Raw genomic sequence first — 18,662 nt, forward strand, 5'->3', positions numbered from 1 at the left:
TCATTCATCATTACTAAATGTTAATATTTCAGCCAACCAGCACTGCAGTCAATCCGCCGTGGTGTATATAGGGGTTGGAGCTGTCACTGAGACTGACACTGTTCACAGCAGAGTGGACCCAAGACTGAGGAGCAAGCAGCTGGAACTGAACCGACAACATCTCTCACCCAGCGACATCTACTTTGGAGACTTTGGTAAGCAGTCGGGTATGGGAGGACTGTTAGAAAAAGCAAAGGAGTTTGTCACTTGCTAGGTGTTGACCCAGGGGGTGTGTGTCCTGCTTCTCCTGAAACAACATCATCTTGAGTCATAACCTTAGTCAGAAATTCAAAGAGGTTTGTTTCAGGGATGCAGGAGACAGACCTGGAGGAGAGAGTCAGGAACACATGTGGTTTATTCATAAAAGCTTTGGAGAGTGGAAAGGGTGAAGGATTGGAGTCAAGTTCCTGATGTTTAACAAGAACATGTAGCTGAGCTCACCTCTGTCTGTCAGAGCCCCAGTGAGAGAGAGATAATTAGATGGAGCTCACCTATCTAAAACAGATATACTGACGAACTCCTCGGCAACTCCCTATTTAATATTCCCTCCAATTCCCTACTCGGTAATCTCTCTCAAATGTTTGTCTTGTGTTTCCCTTTCCAGAATCTCACCAGTAAGATGTGGACTCTGCTGATCATTCTGAGTTACCTGAGTGAGTAACTTTCATAAAGTTCACCCCCAGTACAACCAGAACAAGCTGTGTTTATTCAAACCGTTACACAGAATAATCTCCCAAGATGTTCCACAGTAATCTGATTGAAGAAATGTCTGACAGGGCAGGGAAGGAGATGATTGGAGGGCTGACTGTTAGTTTAAAAGAACAGACAGAGGTGGAGAGGCAGAAAGGTTTAGGAGGCTGGACATCTTGAAGCCACATCAGGCAATGTTGGAGGAAAGGGAGTGGAGGGAAGTTATACAGGAGGCTTGGGTCAGAGAAACAGAGAGTTGGTGAAGATTACAGAAATGAGCTGGTAGATGTCGGGAGAGGTCATGAAAGAATTTGAACAAGAAGATGAAAATTGTAGGCCAAAGGCATTTGCAGCTGTGAAACAATGTGGGTCAGAGAGCATAGGGGTGATATGTGACTTCAACTTTCAGCAAGATAACATACAGCAGCATAACATACATAACATACAGTGTTGGGGGAGTCCTGACCTCTGGAAAGTGGAAGCTGGGAGGCTGGCCAGGAGAGGATTAGAAGATTTGATTCTCTAGAAGGTTGAGGGTTTTAGGTAGAAGATTGGCTGAGGCAAAATCAGTGATGGTGGATATTAAGGAAGGTGAAATTGACAGCCTTTGTGGTGAAGAGGCTACAGGGAAGGAAGCTGGACTCAGTCAGCAGCAGGGCCGTGTGCTGATGAGAAATAAGAGGGGGACACGGATAGATCCTTGGGATACCCTCGTGTGGGTCGGGAAGACACTGCAGGAGATTCTCTGGCTGAGACGGGATTGCGTTGAGTGGAAGCAGGCGAGAGGAGTCCTACCCAGCTGGACAAGGAAGGAGAGGTGTTGGCGGAGGGTAATGTATTGGACTGTGTCAAAGACTGTTGACAGTTCGAGTAGGATGATCAGGAACAGACCACGGACACAGAGGATATCATTTGCCTCTTTTATAAGGATTTTATTCAGGAGCTGTGACAGGGGTGGAAACCAGCTTGAAAAGCTTCAAAATGGAATTTACATTTAAGTGCTTCAATTCCTATCGTTTATACTTTTGATCATTTCAAATGTCTGCATTTCTAATCAATCTTCAATATTTGCATTAGTAATTAATATTATTACTTTTCCTATTTTTGGAATCTATTTTCACCTCAAGAGAATTGAGGTAGATTGTAATCCTTGGGATGCCCTGAAATTATTGTTCTTTATTTACACAAATAAGCTGATAATACTGTATATATTCCAGTTATATTTATATATTTCTCTCCAATATTTAGCGAAATGTGTTTGCTCGATAAATTTAATATTTACTTTTATAGATTTATACATTTAGGTTTCATTCAATTTTTAGCTTCGATTTCTTGTTTTAATTTAATTATGATTCAATTAAGTTCTTTATTCCTTAATGTTTATATTTCTTGTACATACTCTCAGTATTCTTATCATCGTGTTTATAAAATGTGGTATTAAATGCTATTTTAATTCAGCCTCCAACTTGTTTATAGGCTCAATATTAAAATGTTCATTATTCATGAATATATCATTGAATGGTTTGTTCAATGAACACCATAAGCAGAACGTTATTCTTGATCTAATTCCACTTGGGAACTGAGATCGTAGAATCGTACAGGACATAAAGAGGCCATTCGGCCCTTCGTGCCTGTACTGGCTCTGACAAAGAGCTGCCCAATTGTTCCCAATAGCTCCAGCTGTTTTTCCATAGCCCCGCAGATGTTTCCTTTTCAAATATCTATCCAATTCCATTTTCAAAGTTACTGCGACATCTGCTTCAAACAGTATTTCTTTTATTCTTTCATGGGATGTGGGCATCACTGATCAGGCCATCATTTGCTGCCCATCCCCAATTGCCCTTGATGGCTGAATGTCTTGCTAGGCGATTTCAGAGGGCAGTTAAGGCGATCACATTGCTGTGGGTCTGGAGTCACATGTAGGCCAGACCGGGTAAGGATGGCAGATTTCCTTCCCTAAAGGGCATTAGGGAACCAGATGGGTTTTTACGGCAATCGATGATGGTTGCATGGCACCATTACCGAGACAAGCTTTCAATTCCCGATTTTTTTATGAAGCAATTGAATTTAAATTCCAGAAGCTGCCGTGGTAGCGTTTGAACTCGTTTCCCCAGGGCATTAGCCTGAGCCTCTGGATTACTAGTTCAGTGATATCACTGCAATGCCCCCATCTCCATTTTTTCCAGACCGTGTCAACTCTCTGCACAAAATAGTTTGTACTCGCTGGTTCGTTTGTCAATCCCCTTAAACCTTATGCATTGGAAACAATTTCTCCCCAACGACTCTATCAAAACTCCTCATAATATTGATCGCCTCCAACAGGCCCCCACTTCAACTTCCCTGTTCTGACCCCAACCTCTGTCGTCCATCCACATCCCTGAATTCCCACATCCCGAATTCCAAACCAGTCCATCTCCAACCCTCCCTCTCTAGATCATGGATATCTTTCTGAAAGTGTGGTGCACAGAATTGGACGCAATATTCCATTTTTTGAGAAGATGACTAGATGTGTAGATGAGGGTAAAACAGTTGATGTAGTCTACATGGACTTCAGTAAGGTTTTTTATAAGGTCCCGCAGGAGAGATTGGTCAAGAAGATAAGAGCCCATGGGATCCAGGGCAATTTGGCAAATTGGATCAAAAATTGGCTTAGTGGCAGGAGGCAGAGGGTAATGGTCGAGGGTTGTTTTTGAAATTGGAAGCCTGTGACCAGTGGTGTACTGCAGGGATCGGTGCTGGGACCCTTACTGTTTGTAGTGTACTTTACTGATTCAGAGGTGAATATAGGAGGTATGATCAGTAAGTTGGCAGATGACACGAAAATTGTTGGTGTCGTAAATAGTGAGAAGGAAAGCCTCAGATTACAGGATGATATAAATGGGCTGGTAAGATGGGCAGAGCAGTGGCAAATGGAATTTAATCCTGAGAAGTGTGAGGTGATGCATTTTGGGAGGACTAACAAGGCAAGGGAATATACAATGGATGGTAGGACCCTAGGACGGACAGGGTGTCAGAGGGATCTTTGTGTACTTGTCCATAGATCACTGAAGGCAGCAGCACAGGTAGCTAAGGTGGTTAGGAAGGCGTATGGGATACTTGCCTTTATTATCCAACGCACAGACTATAAGAGCAGGGAGGTTATGATGGAAGCTGTATAAAACGCTAGTTCAGCCACAGCTGGAGTACTGTGTACAGTTCTGGTCACCACACTACAGGAAGGATGTGATTGTACTGGAGAGGGTGCAGAGGAGATTCACCAGGATGTTGCCTGGGCTGGAGCATTTCAGCTATGAAGAGAGACTGAAAAGGCTAGGGTTGTTTCCCTTGGAGGAGAGAAGGCGAAGGGGGAACATGATTGAGATACATAAACTAATGAGGGCATTGATAGGTTAGATAGGAAGAAACTTTTTCCCTTCGTGGAGGGGTCAATAACCAGGGGGCACAGATTTATGGTGAGGGGCAGGAAGTTTCGAGGGGATGTGAGCAAAGACTTTTTCACCCTGAGGGTGGGTGGAATCTGGAACGCACTGCCTGAAGAGGTGGTAGAGCAGGAACCCTCAAAACATTTAAGAAGTATTTAGATGAGCCCTGGAAACGCCATAGCATACAAGACTACGGGCCAAGTGCTGGAGAATGCGATCAGAATAAATAGGTGATTGATGGCCGGCATGCACACGGTGGGCCGAAGGGCATGTTTTCGTGTGGTATAACTCTATGATTCCATGACTCCAGCTGAGGGCTAACCAGTGAATTATAAAGGTTCAGCATAACTTCCTTGCTTTTGTATTCCACTCCTCTGTTACTTAAAATCAAGGATCCTGTTTGCTTTTTAATAAGGTTCTCACTTTCTCCTGCCAATTCAGTGACCTGTGTCCATTCCACCCCAGGTCTCTTTCATCCTGAAATCTTTTTAAAATGATACAACTTCATTTCAATTAACTCTCCTCCTCATTCCTTCCAAAATGCATCACTTCACACTGATCTGCACGAAGCTCCATCTGTCCTTTGCTGAACCATTATAACGGCTGCTCAAGTCCTCGAGAAGTCTGTCACATTGGCAAAAAAACATGAAATCTCTCACTGAGCAACGAACATCTCCCACTGTCAGTATTCAGTATTCACCTGGGGAGTGAGATACCTCATGATATCTCGCACTGACCATTGAGTGTCTCTCACTGTCTTTAATCAGTGTTCACCTGGGGACTGAAATACCCCATGATATCTCACACTGACCACCGAGTGTCTCTCACTGTCTGTACTCAGTGTTCACCTGGCGACTGAGATACCCCGTGATATCTCACACTGACGATCGAGCGCCTCTCACTGTCTGTACTCAGTGTACACCAGGGGACTGAGATACACCCGATATCTCACACTGACCATCGAGTGTCTCTCACTGTCTGCAGTCAGCGTTCACCTGGGGACTCAGATAGTCCTGATTTCTCACACTGACCATCGAGTGTCTCTCACTGTCTGTACTCAGTGTTCACCTGGAGATTGAGATACCCCATGACATATCACAATGCCCATCGAGTGTCTCTCACTGCCTGAACTCAGTTTTAACCAGGGGACAGAGACACCCCATGATATCTCACACTGACAATCGTGTGTCTCTCACTGTCTGTACTCAGTGTTCACCTGGAGATTGAGATACCCCATGACACCTCACACTGACCATCAAGTGTCTCTGACTGCGTTTAATCAGTGTCCACCTGGGGAGTGAGATACCCCATGATATCTCACACTGCCCATTGAGTGCCGCTCACTGTCTTTATTCAGTGTTCATCTGGGGACTGAGATACCCCGTGAACTCTCACACTGACCATCGAATGTCTCTCATTGTCTGTACTTAGTGTTCGCCTGGAGATTGAGTTACCCCATGATATCTCACACTGACCATCGAATGTCTCTCACTGTCTGTACTCAGTGTTCACCTGGGGACTGAGATACCATAGGATTTCTCACACTGACCATCGAACATCTCTCACTGTCTGTATTCAGTGCTAACCTGGAGATTGAGTTACCCCATGATATCCCACACTGACCATCGAGTGCCTCCCACTGTCTGTAACCAGTGTTCACCAGTGGACTGATATACCCCATGATATCTCACACTGACCATCGAGTGTCCCTCACTCTCTGTACTCAGTGTTCACCTGGGGACTGAGATATCCCTGATTTCACACACTGACAATTGAGTGTCTCTCACTATCTGTACTCAGTGTTCACCCGGGGACTGAGATACCCCATGATATATCGCACTGACCATCGAGTGTCTCTCACTGTCTTTGCTCACTGCTTATCTGGGGACTGAGATACCCCATGATATCTCACACTGACCATCGAATGTCTCTCACTGTCTGTTCTCAGTGTTCATCTGGGGACTGAAATATCCCGTGATCCACTGTCCACTGGAGGAGTACCGGATGATTGGAGGGTGGCAAATGTTGTTCCCTTGTTCAAGAAAGGGAATAGGGATAACCCTGGGAATTATTGACCAGTCAGTCTTCCATCGGTCATGGACAATCATTGGAGAGGATTCTGAGAGACAGGATTTATGATTATTTGGAAAAGCATGGTTTGATTAGAGACAGTCAGCATGGCTTTGTGAGGGGCAGGTCATGCCTCACCAGCCTTATTGAACTCTTTGAAGATGTGACAAAACACACTGATGAAGGAAGAGTAGTGGATGTGGTGTATATGGATTTTAGCAAGGCGTTTGTTAAGGTTTCCCATGGGAGGCTCATTCGGAAAGTAAGGAGGTATGGGATTCAGGGAATGTTGGCTCTCTGGATACAAAATTGGCTGGCCCATCGAAGTCAGAGTGTAGTAGTAGATGGAAAGTATTCAGCATGGAGCTCGCTGACCAGTGGTGTTCCACAAGGATCTGTTCTGGGACCTCTGCTCTTTGTGATTTTTATAAATGACTTGGATGAGGAAGTGGAAGGCTGGGTTAGCAAGTTTGCCGATGACACGAAGGTTGCTGGAGTTGTGGATAGTGTGGAAGGCTGTTGTAGGTTGCAACGGGACATTGACAGGATGCAGAGCTGGGCTGAGAAGTGGCAGATGGAGTTCAACATGGAAAAGTGTGAAGTGATTCATTTTGGAAGCTCGAATTTGAATGCAGAATACAGGCTTAAAGACAGGATGCTTGGTAGTGTGGAGGAACAGAGGGATCTTGGTGTCCATGTCCATAGATAGCTCAAAGTTGCCACCCAAGTTGATGTAGTTGTTAAGAAGGCGTATGGTGTGTTGGCTTTCATTAACAGGGGGATTGAGTTTAAGAGCCACGAGGTTATGCTGCAGCTATATAAGGCCCTGGTTCGACCACACTTGGAAAATTGTATTCCGTTCTGGTTGCCTCATTAGAGGAAGGATGTGGATGCTTTAGAGAGGGTGCAGAGGAGATTTACCAGGATGCTGCCTGGACTGGAGGGCATGTCCTACGAAGAAAGATTGAGGGATCTAGGGCTTTTCTCGTTGGAGCGAAGAAGGATGAGAGTTGACTTGATAGAGGGGTAGAAGATGATGCGAGGCATAGATAGACGGATAGTCAAAGACATTTTCCCAGGGTGGAAAGGGCTACCACCAGGGGGCATAATTTTAAGGTCATTGGAGGAGGTTTTGTAGATGTCAGAGGTGGGATCTTTACACAGATAGTGGTGGGTGCGTGGAATGCACTGCCAGCGGTGGTAGTAGAAGCAGATACATTAGGGGCATTTAAGCGACTCTTGGATAGGTACATCGATGATAGTAGAATGAAGAGTGGGCAGTTAGTTTGATCTTAGAGTAGGTTAAATGTTCGGCACAACAACGTGGGCCTAAGGGCCTGTACTGTGCTGTACTGTTCTATGTTCTATGTTCTTACGATATCTCACACAGACCATCGAACATCTCTCACTGTCTGGACTGAGAGTTCACCAGGAGACTGTGATAGCCCATGACCTCTCACACTGCCCGTCGAGTGTCTCTCATTATCTGTATTCAGTGTTCACCCGTGGACTGAGATACCCCATGATATCTCACATTGACCATCGAGTGTCTCTCACTGTCTGTGCTCAGTGTTCACCTGGGGACTGAGATACCCCATGATATCTCACACTGACCATCGACTGTCTCTCACTGTCTGTCATCAGTGTTCACCTGGGAACTGAAAGTCGCCATGATATCTCACGCTGTCCATCGAGTGTCACTCACTGTCTGCAATCAGTGTTAACCTGGGGTATAAGATACCCCTGATATCTCACATTGACCATCGAGTGTCTCTCACTGTCTGTCCTCAGTGTTCACCTGGGACTGAGATACCTCATGATATCTCACATTGACCATCGTGTGTCTCTCTCTCAGTCTGCACTGAGTGTTAAACAGGGGTCTGAGAAACACCTGATATCTCACACTGACCATCGAGTGTCTCTCACTGTCTGTAATCAGTGTTAACCTGGGGTCTGAGAGACACCATGACATCTCACACTGACAATCGACTGTCTCTTAATGTCTGTACTCAGTGTTAACCTGGGGTCTGAGACACCCCATGATATCTCACACTGACCATCGACTGTCTCTTAATGTCTGTACTCAGTGTTCACCAGTGGACTGAGATACCCCATGATATCACACACTGACCATCGAGTGTCTCTCACTGTCTGTACTCATTGTTCACCAGGGGACTGAGATACCCCATGATATCTCACACTGACCATCGAGTGTCCCTCACTGTCTGTACTCAGTGTTCAACTGGAGACTGAGATACCCCATGATCTCTCACACTGACCATCGAGTGTCTCTCATTATCTGTTTTCAGTGTTCACCCGGGAATGAAATACCCCATGATCTCTTACACTGACCATCGAATGTCCCACACTGTCTGTACTCAGTGTTAACATGGGGACTGAGACAGCCCATGATATCTCACACTGACCATCGAACATCTCTCACTGTCTGTACTCAGTGTTCACCTGAAGACTGAGATAGCCCATGATCTCTCAGACAGCCCATCGAGTGTCTCTCATTATCTGTATTCAATGTTCACCCGTGGACTGAGATACCCCTTAATAGCTCACACTGACCAACGAGTTTCTCTCACTATCTGTACTCAGTGTTCACTTGGGGACTTAGAGACCCCATGATATCTCATGCTGACCATCGACTGTCTCTCTCTGTCTGCACTGAGTGTTAAACTGGGATCTGAGATACCCCATGATATCTCACAGTGCCCATCGAGTGTCTCTTAATGTCTGCACTCAGTGTTCACCAGTGGACTGAGATACCCCATGATATCTCTCACTGACCATAGAGTGCTAATCACTGTCTGTACTCATTGTTCTCCTGGAGACTGAAATACCCCATGATATCTCACACTGGCCATCGACTGTCTCTCACTGTCTGTAATCAGTGTTCACCTGGGGACTGAGAGTGCCCATGATATCTCACGCTGTTCATCGAGTGTCTCTCACTGTCTTTAATCAGTGTTCACCTGGGGACTGAAATACCCCATGATATCTCACACTGACCACCGAGTGTTTCTCACTGTCTGTACTCAGTGTTCACCTGGCGACTGAGATACCCCGTGATATCTCACACTGACGATCGAGCGCCTCTCACTGTCTGTACTCAGTGTACACCAGGGGACTGAGATACACCCGATATCTCACACTGACCATCGAGTGTCTCTCACTGTCTGCAGTCAGCGTTCACCTGGGGACTCAGATAGTCCTGATTTCTCACACTGACCATCGAGTGTCTCTCACTGTCTGTACTCAGTGTTCACCTGGAGATTGAGATACCCCATGACATATCACAATGCCCATCTAGTGTCTCTCACTGCCTGAACTCAGTTTTAACCAGGGGACAGAGACACCCCATGATATCTCACACTGACAATCGTGTGTCTCTCACTGTCTGTACTCAGTGTTCACCTGGAGATTGAGATACCCCATGACACCTCACACTGGACATCAAGTGTCTCTGACTGCGTTTAATCAGTGTCCACCTGGGGAGTGAGATACCCCATGATATCTCACACTGCCCATTGAGTGCCGCTCACTGTCTTTATTCAGTGTTCATCTGGGGACTGAGATACCCCGTGAACTCTCACACTGACCATCGAATGTCTCTCATTGTCTGTACTTAGTGTTCGCCTGGAGATTGAGTTACCCCATGATATCTCACACTGACCATCGAATGTCTCTCACTGTCTGTACTCAGTGTTCACCTGGGGACTGAGATACCATAGGATTTCTCACACTGACCATCGAACATCTCTCACTGTCTGTACTCAGTGCTAACCTGGAGATTGAGTTACCCCATGATATCCCACACTGACCATCGAGTGCCTCCCACTGTCTGTAACCAGTGTTCACCAGTGGACTGATATACCCCATGATATCTCACACTGACCATCGAGTGTCCCTCACTCTCTGTACTCAGTGTTCACCTGGGGACTGAGATATCCCTGATTTCACACACTGACAATTGAGTGTCTCTCACTATCTGTACTCAGTGTTCACCCGGGGACTGAGATACCCCATGATATATCGCACTGACCATCGAGTGTCTCTCACTGTCTTTGCTCACTGCTTATCTGGGGACTGAGATACCCCATGATATCTCACACTGACCATCGAATGTCTCTCACTGTCTGTTCTCAGTGTTCATCTGGGGACTGAAATATCCCGTGATCCACTGTCCACTGGAGGAGTACCGGATGATTGGAGGGTGGCAAATGTTGTTCCCTTGTTCAAGAAAGGGAATAGGGATAACCCTGGGAATTATTGACCAGTCAGTCTTCCATCGGTCATGGACAATCATTGGAGAGGATTCTGAGAGACAGGATTTATGATTATTTGGAAAAGCATGGTTTGATTAGAGACAGTCAGCATGGCTTTGTGAGGGGCAGGTCATGCCTCACCAGCCTTATTGAACTCTTTGAAGATGTGACAAAACACACTGATGAAGGAAGAGTAGTGGATGTGGTGTATATGGATTTTAGCAAGGCGTTTGTTAAGGTTTCCCATGGGAGGCTCATTCGGAAAGTAAGGAGGTATGGGATTCAGGGAATGTTGGCTCTCTGGATACAAAATTGGCTGGCCCATCGAAGTCAGAGTGTAGTAGTAGATGGAAAGTATTCAGCATGGAGCTCGCTGACCAGTGGTGTTCCACAAGGATCTGTTCTGGGACCTCTGCTCTTTGTGATTTTTATAAATGACTTGGATGAGGAAGTGGAAGGCTGGGTTAGCAAGTTTGCCGATGACACGAAGGTTGCTGGAGTTGTGGATAGTGTGGAAGGCTGTTGTAGGTTGCAACGGGACATTGACAGGATGCAGAGCTGGGCTGAGAAGTGGCAGATGGAGTTCAACATGGAAAAGTGTGAAGTGATTCATTTTGGAAGCTCGAATTTGAATGCAGAATACAGGCTTAAAGACAGGATGCTTGGTAGTGTGGAGGAACAGAGGGATCTTGGTGTCCATGTCCATAGATAGCTCAAAGTTGCCACCCAAGTTGATGTAGTTGTTAAGAAGGCGTATGGTGTGTTGGCTTTCATTAACAGGGGGATTGAGTTTAAGAGCCACGAGGTTATGCTGCAGCTATATAAGGCCCTGGTTCGACCACACTTGGAAAATTGTATTCCGTTCTGGTTGCCTCATTAGAGGAAGGATGTGGATGCTTTAGAGAGGGTGCAGAGGAGATTTACCAGGATGCTGCCTGGACTGGAGGGCATGTCCTACGAAGAAAGATTGAGGGATCTAGGGCTTTTCTCGTTGGAGCGAAGAAGGATGAGAGTTGACTTGATAGAGGGGTAGAAGATGATGCGAGGCATAGATAGACGGATAGTCAAAGACATTTTCCCAGGGTGGAAAGGGCTATCACCAGGGGGCATAATTTTAAGGTCATTGGAGGAGGTTTTGTAGATGTCAGAGGTGGGATCTTTACACAGATAGTGGTGGGTGCGTGGAATGCACTGCCAGCGGTGGTAGTAGAAGCAGATACATTAGGGGCATTTAAGCGACTCTTGGATAGGTACATCGATGATAGTAGAATGAAGAGTGGGCAGTTAGTTTGATCTTAGAGTAGGTTAAATGTTCGGCACAACAACGTGGGCCTAAGGGCCTGTACTGTGCTGTACTGTTCTATGTTCTATGTTCTTACGATATCTCACACAGACCATCGAACATCTCTCACTGTCTGGACTGAGAGTTCACCAGGAGACTGTGATAGCCCATGACCTCTCACACTGCCCGTCGAGTGTCTCTCATTATCTGTATTCAGTGTTCACCCGTGGACTGAGATACCCCATGATATCTCACATTGACCATCGAGTGTCTCTCACTGTCTGTGCTCAGTGTTCACCTGGGGACTGAGATACCCCATGATATCTCACACTGACCATCGACTGTCTCTCACTGTCTGTCATCAGTGTTCACCTGGGAACTGAAAGTCGCCATGATATCTCACGCTGTCCATCGAGTGTCACTCACTGTCTGCAATCAGTGTTAACCTGGGGTATAAGATACCCCTGATATCTCACATTGACCATCGAGTGTCTCTCACTGTCTGTCCTCAGTGTTCACCTGGGACTGAGATACCTCATGATATCTCACATTGACCATCGTGTGTCTCTCTCTCAGTCTGCACTGAGTGTTAAACAGGGGTCTGAGAAACACCTGATATCTCACACTGACCATCGAGTGTCTCTCACTGTCTGTAATCAGTGTTAACCTGGGGTCTGAGAGACACCATGACATCTCACACTGACAATCGACTGTCTCTTAATGTCTGTACTCAGTGTTCACCAGTGGACTGAGATACCCCATGATATCACACACTGACCATCGAGTGTCTCTCACTGTCTGTACTCATTGTTCACCAGGGGACTGAGATACCCCATGATATCTCACACTGACCATCGAGTGTCCCTCACTGTCTGTACTCAGTGTTCAACTGGAGACTGAGATACCCCATGATCTCTCACACTGACCATCGAGTGTCTCTCATTATCTGTTTTCAGTGTTCACCCGGGAATGAAATACCCCATGATCTCTTACACTGACCATCGAATGTCCCACACTGTCTGTACTCAGTGTTAACCTGGGGACTGAGACAGCCCATGATATCTCACACTGACCATCGAACATCTCTCACTGTCTGTACTCAGTGTTCACCTGAAGACTGAGATAGCCCATGATCTCTCAGACAGCCCATCGAGTGTCTCTCATTATCTGTATTCAATGTTCACCCGTGGACTGAGATACCCCTTAATAGCTCACACTGACCAACGAGTTTCTCTCACTATCTGTACTCAGTGTTCACTTGGGGACTTAGAGACCCCATGATATCTCATGCTGACCATCGACTGTCTCTCTCTGTCTGCACTGAGTGTTAAACTGGGATCTGAGATACCCCATGATATCTCACAGTGCCCATCGAGTGTCTCTTAATGTCTGCACTCAGTGTTCACCAGTGGACTGAGATACCCCATGATATCTCTCACTGACCATAGAGTGCTAATCACTGTCTGTACTCATTGTTCTCCTGGAGACTGAAATACCCCATGATATCTCACACTGGCCATCGACTGTCTCTCACTGTCTGTAATCAGTGTTCACCTGGGGACTGAGAGTGCCCATGATATCTCACGCTGTTCATCGAGTGTCTCTCACTGTCTTTAATCAGTGTTCACCTGGGAACTGAAATACCCCATGATATCTCACACTGACCACCGAGTGTCTCTCACTGTCTGTACTCAGTGTTCACCTGGCGACTGAGATACCCCGTGATATCTCACACTGACGATCGAGCGCCTCTCACTGTCTGTACTCAGTGTACACCAGGGGACTGAGATACACCCGATATCTCACACTGACCATCGAGTGTCTCTCACTGTCTGCAGTCAGCGTTCACCTGGGGACTCAGATAGTCCTGATTTCTCACACTGACCATCGAGTGTCTCTCACTGTCTGTACTCAGTGTTCACCTGGAGATTGAGATACCCCATGACATATCACAATGCCCATCGAGTGTCTCTCACTGCCTGAACTCAGTTTTAACCAGGGGACAGAGACACCCCATGATATCTCACACTGACAATCGTGTGTCTCTCACTGTCTGTACTCAGTGTTCACCTGGAGATTGAGATACCCCATGACACCTCACACTGACCATCAAGTGTCTCTGACTGCGTTTAATCAGTGTCCACCTGGGGAGTGAGATACCCCATGATATCTCACACTGCCCATTGAGTGCCGCTCACTGTCTTTATTCAGTGTTCATCTGGGGACTGAGATACCCCGTGAACTCTCACACTGACCATCGAATGTCTCTCATTGTCTGTACTTAGTGTTCGCCTGGAGATTGAGTTACCCCATGATATCTCACACTGACCATCGAATGTCTCTCACTGTCTGTACTCAGTGTTCACCTGGGGACTGAGATACCATAGGATTTCTCACACTGACCATCGAACATCTCTCACTGTCTGTACTCAGTGCTAACCTGGAGATTGAGTTACCCCATGATATCCCACACTGACCATCGAGTGCCTCCCACTGTCTGTAACCAGTGTTCACCAGTGGACTGATATACCCCATGATATCTCACACTGACCATCGAGTGTCCCTCACTCTCTGTACTCAGTGTTCACCTGGGGACTGAGATATCCCTGATTTCACACACTGACAATTGAGTGTCTCTCACTATCTGTACTCAGTGTTCACCCGGGGACTGAGATACCCCATGATATATCGCACTGACCATCGAGTGTCTCTCACTGTCTTTGCTCACTGCTTATCTGGGGACTGAGATACCCCATGATATCTCACACTGACCATCGAATGTCTCTCACTGTCTGTTCTCAGTGTTCATCTGGGGACTGAAATATCCCGTGATCCACTGTCCACTGGAGGAGTACCGGATGATTGGAGGGTGGCAAATGTTGTTCCCTTGTTCAAGAAAGGGAATAGGGATAACCCTGGGAATTATTGACCAGTCAGTCTTCCATCGGTCATGGACAATCATTGGAGAGGATTCTGAGAGACAGGATTTATGATTATTTGGAAAAGCATGGTTTGATTAGAGACAGTCAGCATGGCTTTGTGAGGGGCAGGTCATGCCTCACCAGCCTTATTGAACTCTTTGAAGATGTGACAAAACACACTGATGAAGGAAGAGTAGTGGATGTGGTGTATATGGATTTTAGCAAGGCGTTTGTTAAGGTTTCCCATGGGAGGCTCATTCGGAAAGTAAGGAGGTATGGGATTCAGGGAATGTTGGCTCTCTGGATACAAAATTGGCTGGCCCATCGAAGTCAGAGTGTAGTAGTAGATGGAAAGTATTCAGCATGGAGCTCGCTGACCAGTGGTGTTCCACAAGGATCTGTTCTGGGACCTCTGCTCTTTGTGATTTTTATAAATGACTTGGATGAGGAAGTGGAAGGCTGGGTTAGCAAGTTTGCCGATGACACGAAGGTTGCTGGAGTTGTGGATAGTGTGGAAGGCTGTTGTAGGTTGCAACGGGACATTGACAGGATGCAGAGCTGGGCTGAGAAGTGGCAGATGGAGTTCAACATGGAAAAGTGTGAAGTGATTCATTTTGGAAGCTCGAATTTGAATGCAGAATACAGGCTTAAAGACAGGATGCTTGGTAGTGTGGAGGAACAGAGGGATCTTGGTGTCCATGTCCATAGATAGCTCAAAGTTGCCACCCAAGTTGATGTAGTTGTTAAGAAGGCGTATGGTGTGTTGGCTTTCATTAACAGGGGGATTGAGTTTAAGAGCCACGAGGTTATGCTGCAGCTATATAAGGCCCTGGTTCGACCACACTTGGAAAATTGTATTCCGTTCTGGTTGCCTCATTAGAGGAAGGATGTGGATGCTTTAGAGAGGGTGCAGAGGAGATTTACCAGGATGCTGCCTGGACTGGAGGGCATGTCCTACGAAGAAAGATTGAGGGATCTAGGGCTTTTCTCGTTGGAGCGAAGAAGGATGAGAGTTGACTTGATAGAGGGGTAGAAGATGATGCGAGGCATAGATAGACGGATAGTCAAAGACATTTTCCCAGGGTGGAAAGGGCTACCACCAGGGGGCATAATTTTAAGGTCATTGGAGGAGGTTTTGTAGATGTCAGAGGTGGGATCTTTACACAGATAGTGGTGGGTGCGTGGAATGCACTGCCAGCGGTGGTAGTAGAAGCAGATACATTAGGGGCATTTAAGCGACTCTTGGATAGGTACATCGATGATAGTAGAATGAAGAGTGGGCAGTTAGTTTGATCTTAGAGTAGGTTAAATGTTCGGCACAACAACGTGGGCCTAAGGGCCTGTACTGTGCTGTACTGTTCTATGTTCTATGTTCTTACGATATCTCACACAGACCATCGAACATCTCTCACTGTCTGGACTGAGAGTTCACCAGGAGACTGTGATAGCCCATGACCTCTCACACTGCCCGTCGAGTGTCTCTCATTATCTGTATTCAGTGTTCACCCGTGGACTGAGATACCCCATGATATCTCACATTGACCATCGAGTGTCTCTCACTGTCTGTGCTCAGTGTTCACCTGGGGACTGAGATACCCCATGATATCTCACACTGACCATCGACTGTCTCTCACTGTCTGTCATCAGTGTTCACCTGGGAACTGAAAGTCGCCATGATATCTCACGCTGTCCATCGAGTGTCACTCACTGTCTGCAATCAGTGTTAACCTGGGGTATAAGATACCCCTGATATCTCACATTGACCATCGAGTGTCTCTCACTGTCTGTCCTCAGTGTTCACCTGGGACTGAGATACCTCATGATATCTCACATTGACCATCGTGTGTCTCTCTCTCAGTCTGCACTGAGTGTTAAACAGGGGTCTGAGAAACACCTGATATCTCACACTGACCATCGAGTGTCTCTCACTGTCTGTAATCAGTGTTAACCTGGGGTCTGAGAGACACCATGACATCTCACACTGACAATCGACTGTCTCTTAATGTCTGTACTCAGTGTTCACCAGTGGTCTGAGACACCCCATGATACCTCACACTGACCATCGACTGTCTCTTAATGTCTGTACTCAGTGTTCACCAGTGGACTGAGATACCCCATGATATCACACACTGACCATCGAGTGTCTCTCACTGTCTGTACTCATTGTTCACCAGGGGACTGAGATACCCCATGATATCTCACACTGACCATCGAGTGTCCCTCACTGTCTGTACTCAGTGTTCAACTGGAGACTGAGATACCCCATGATCTCTCACACTGACCATCGAGTGTCTCTCATTATCTGTTTTCAGTGTTCACCCGGGAATGAAATACCCCATGATCTCTCACACTGACCATCGAATGTCCCACACTGTCTGTACTCAGTGTTAACCTGGGGACTGAGACAGCCCATGATATCTCACACTGACCATCGAACATCTCTCACTGTCTGTACTCAGTGTTCACCTGAAGACTGAGATAGCCCATGATCTCTCAGACAGCCCATCGAGTGTCTCTCATTATCTGTATTCAATGTTCACCCGTGGACTGAGATACCCCTTAATAGCTCACACTGACCAACGAGTTTCTCTCACTATCTGTACTCAGTGTTCACTTGGGGACTTAGAGACCCCATGATATCTCATGCTGACCATCGACTGTCTCTCTCTGTCTGCACTGAGTGTTAAACTGGGATCTGAGATACCCCATGATATCTCACAGTGCCCATCGAGTGTCTCTTAATGTCTGCACTCAGTGTTCACCAGTGGACTGAGATACCCCATGATATCTCTCACTGACCATAGAGTGCTAATCACTGTCTGTACTCATTGTTCTCCTGGAGACTGAAATACCCCATGATATCTCACACTGGCCATCGACTGTCTCTCACTGTCTGTAATCAGTGTTCACCTGGGGACTGAGAGTGCCCATGATATCTCACGCTGTTCATCGAGTGTCACTCACTGTCTGCAATCAGTGTTAACCTGGGACTGAGATACCTCATGATATCTCATATTGACCATCGTGTGTCTCTCACCGTCTGTGCTCAGTGTTCATCTGGGGACTGAGATACCCCTGATATATCAGTTTGAAAATCGAGTGTCTCTCACAGTCTGTACTCAGTGTTCACACGGTGACTGAGATACCCTGTGATATCTCACACTGACCATCCAACATCGTCTACTGTCCGTACTCAGTGTTCACCTTGGGACTGAGATAGCAAATGATATCTCACACTGACCATCGAGTGTCTCTCACTGTCTGTACTCAGTGTTCACCTGGGGAATGAGATGCCCCATTATATCTCACACTGACCATCGAGTGTCTCTCACTGTCTGTACTCAGTGTTCTCTTGTAGACTGAGATACCCTTTGATATCTCACTCAGACCATCGAACATATCTCGCTTTCTGTATACAGTGTTCACCTGGGGACTGAGATTCCCCATATTATCCCACACTGACCATCGACTGTGTCTCACTGTCTGTACTCAGTGTTCACCAGTGGACTGAGATACCGCATGATATCTCACACTGACCAGTGAACATCTCTCACTGTCTGTACTCAGTGTTTCCCTGGAGACTGAGATACCCCCTGATATCTCACACTGACCATCGAGTGCCTCTCATTGTCTGTACTCAGTGTTCACCTGGGGACTGAGATGCCCCATGATCTCTCAGACTGCCCATCGAGTGTCTCTCATTATCTGTATTCAGTGTTCACCCGTGGACTGAGATACCCCACGATACCTCACACTGACCATCGAGTTCCTCTCACTGTCTGTACTCAGTGTTCACCTGGGGACAGAGGTACCTCATGATATCTCATACTGACCATCGAGTTCCTCTCACTGTCTGTGCTCAGTGTTCACTTGGGGACTGATAGACCCCATGATATCTGGCGCTGACCATCAACTTTCTCTCACTGTCTGCACTCAGTGTTCACCTGGGGACTGAGATACCCCA

The 18,662-nt window shown here is 46.6% G+C and overlaps 1 protein-coding gene across 1 annotated transcript in view; it reads left to right on the top strand.

Annotated features, from left to right (window-relative positions):
• The window catches only part of LOC137366907 (uncharacterized), a 160,217-nt gene that overhangs the window by 98,872 nt on the left and 42,683 nt on the right, over positions 1–18,662 (top strand). The window contains exons 3-4 of the mRNA XM_068028462.1: positions 33–194; positions 644–692. Of these exons, the coding sequence (XP_067884563.1) occupies positions 659–692 (34 nt within the window). The 5' untranslated portion in view covers positions 33–194; positions 644–658. The remainder of the gene's footprint in view (positions 1–32; positions 195–643; positions 693–18,662) is intronic.

This window comes from Heterodontus francisci, unplaced genomic scaffold, assembly GCF_036365525.1.
Source record: "Heterodontus francisci isolate sHetFra1 unplaced genomic scaffold, sHetFra1.hap1 HAP1_SCAFFOLD_500, whole genome shotgun sequence".
NCBI classification, from domain to species: domain Eukaryota; kingdom Metazoa; phylum Chordata; class Chondrichthyes; order Heterodontiformes; family Heterodontidae; genus Heterodontus; species Heterodontus francisci.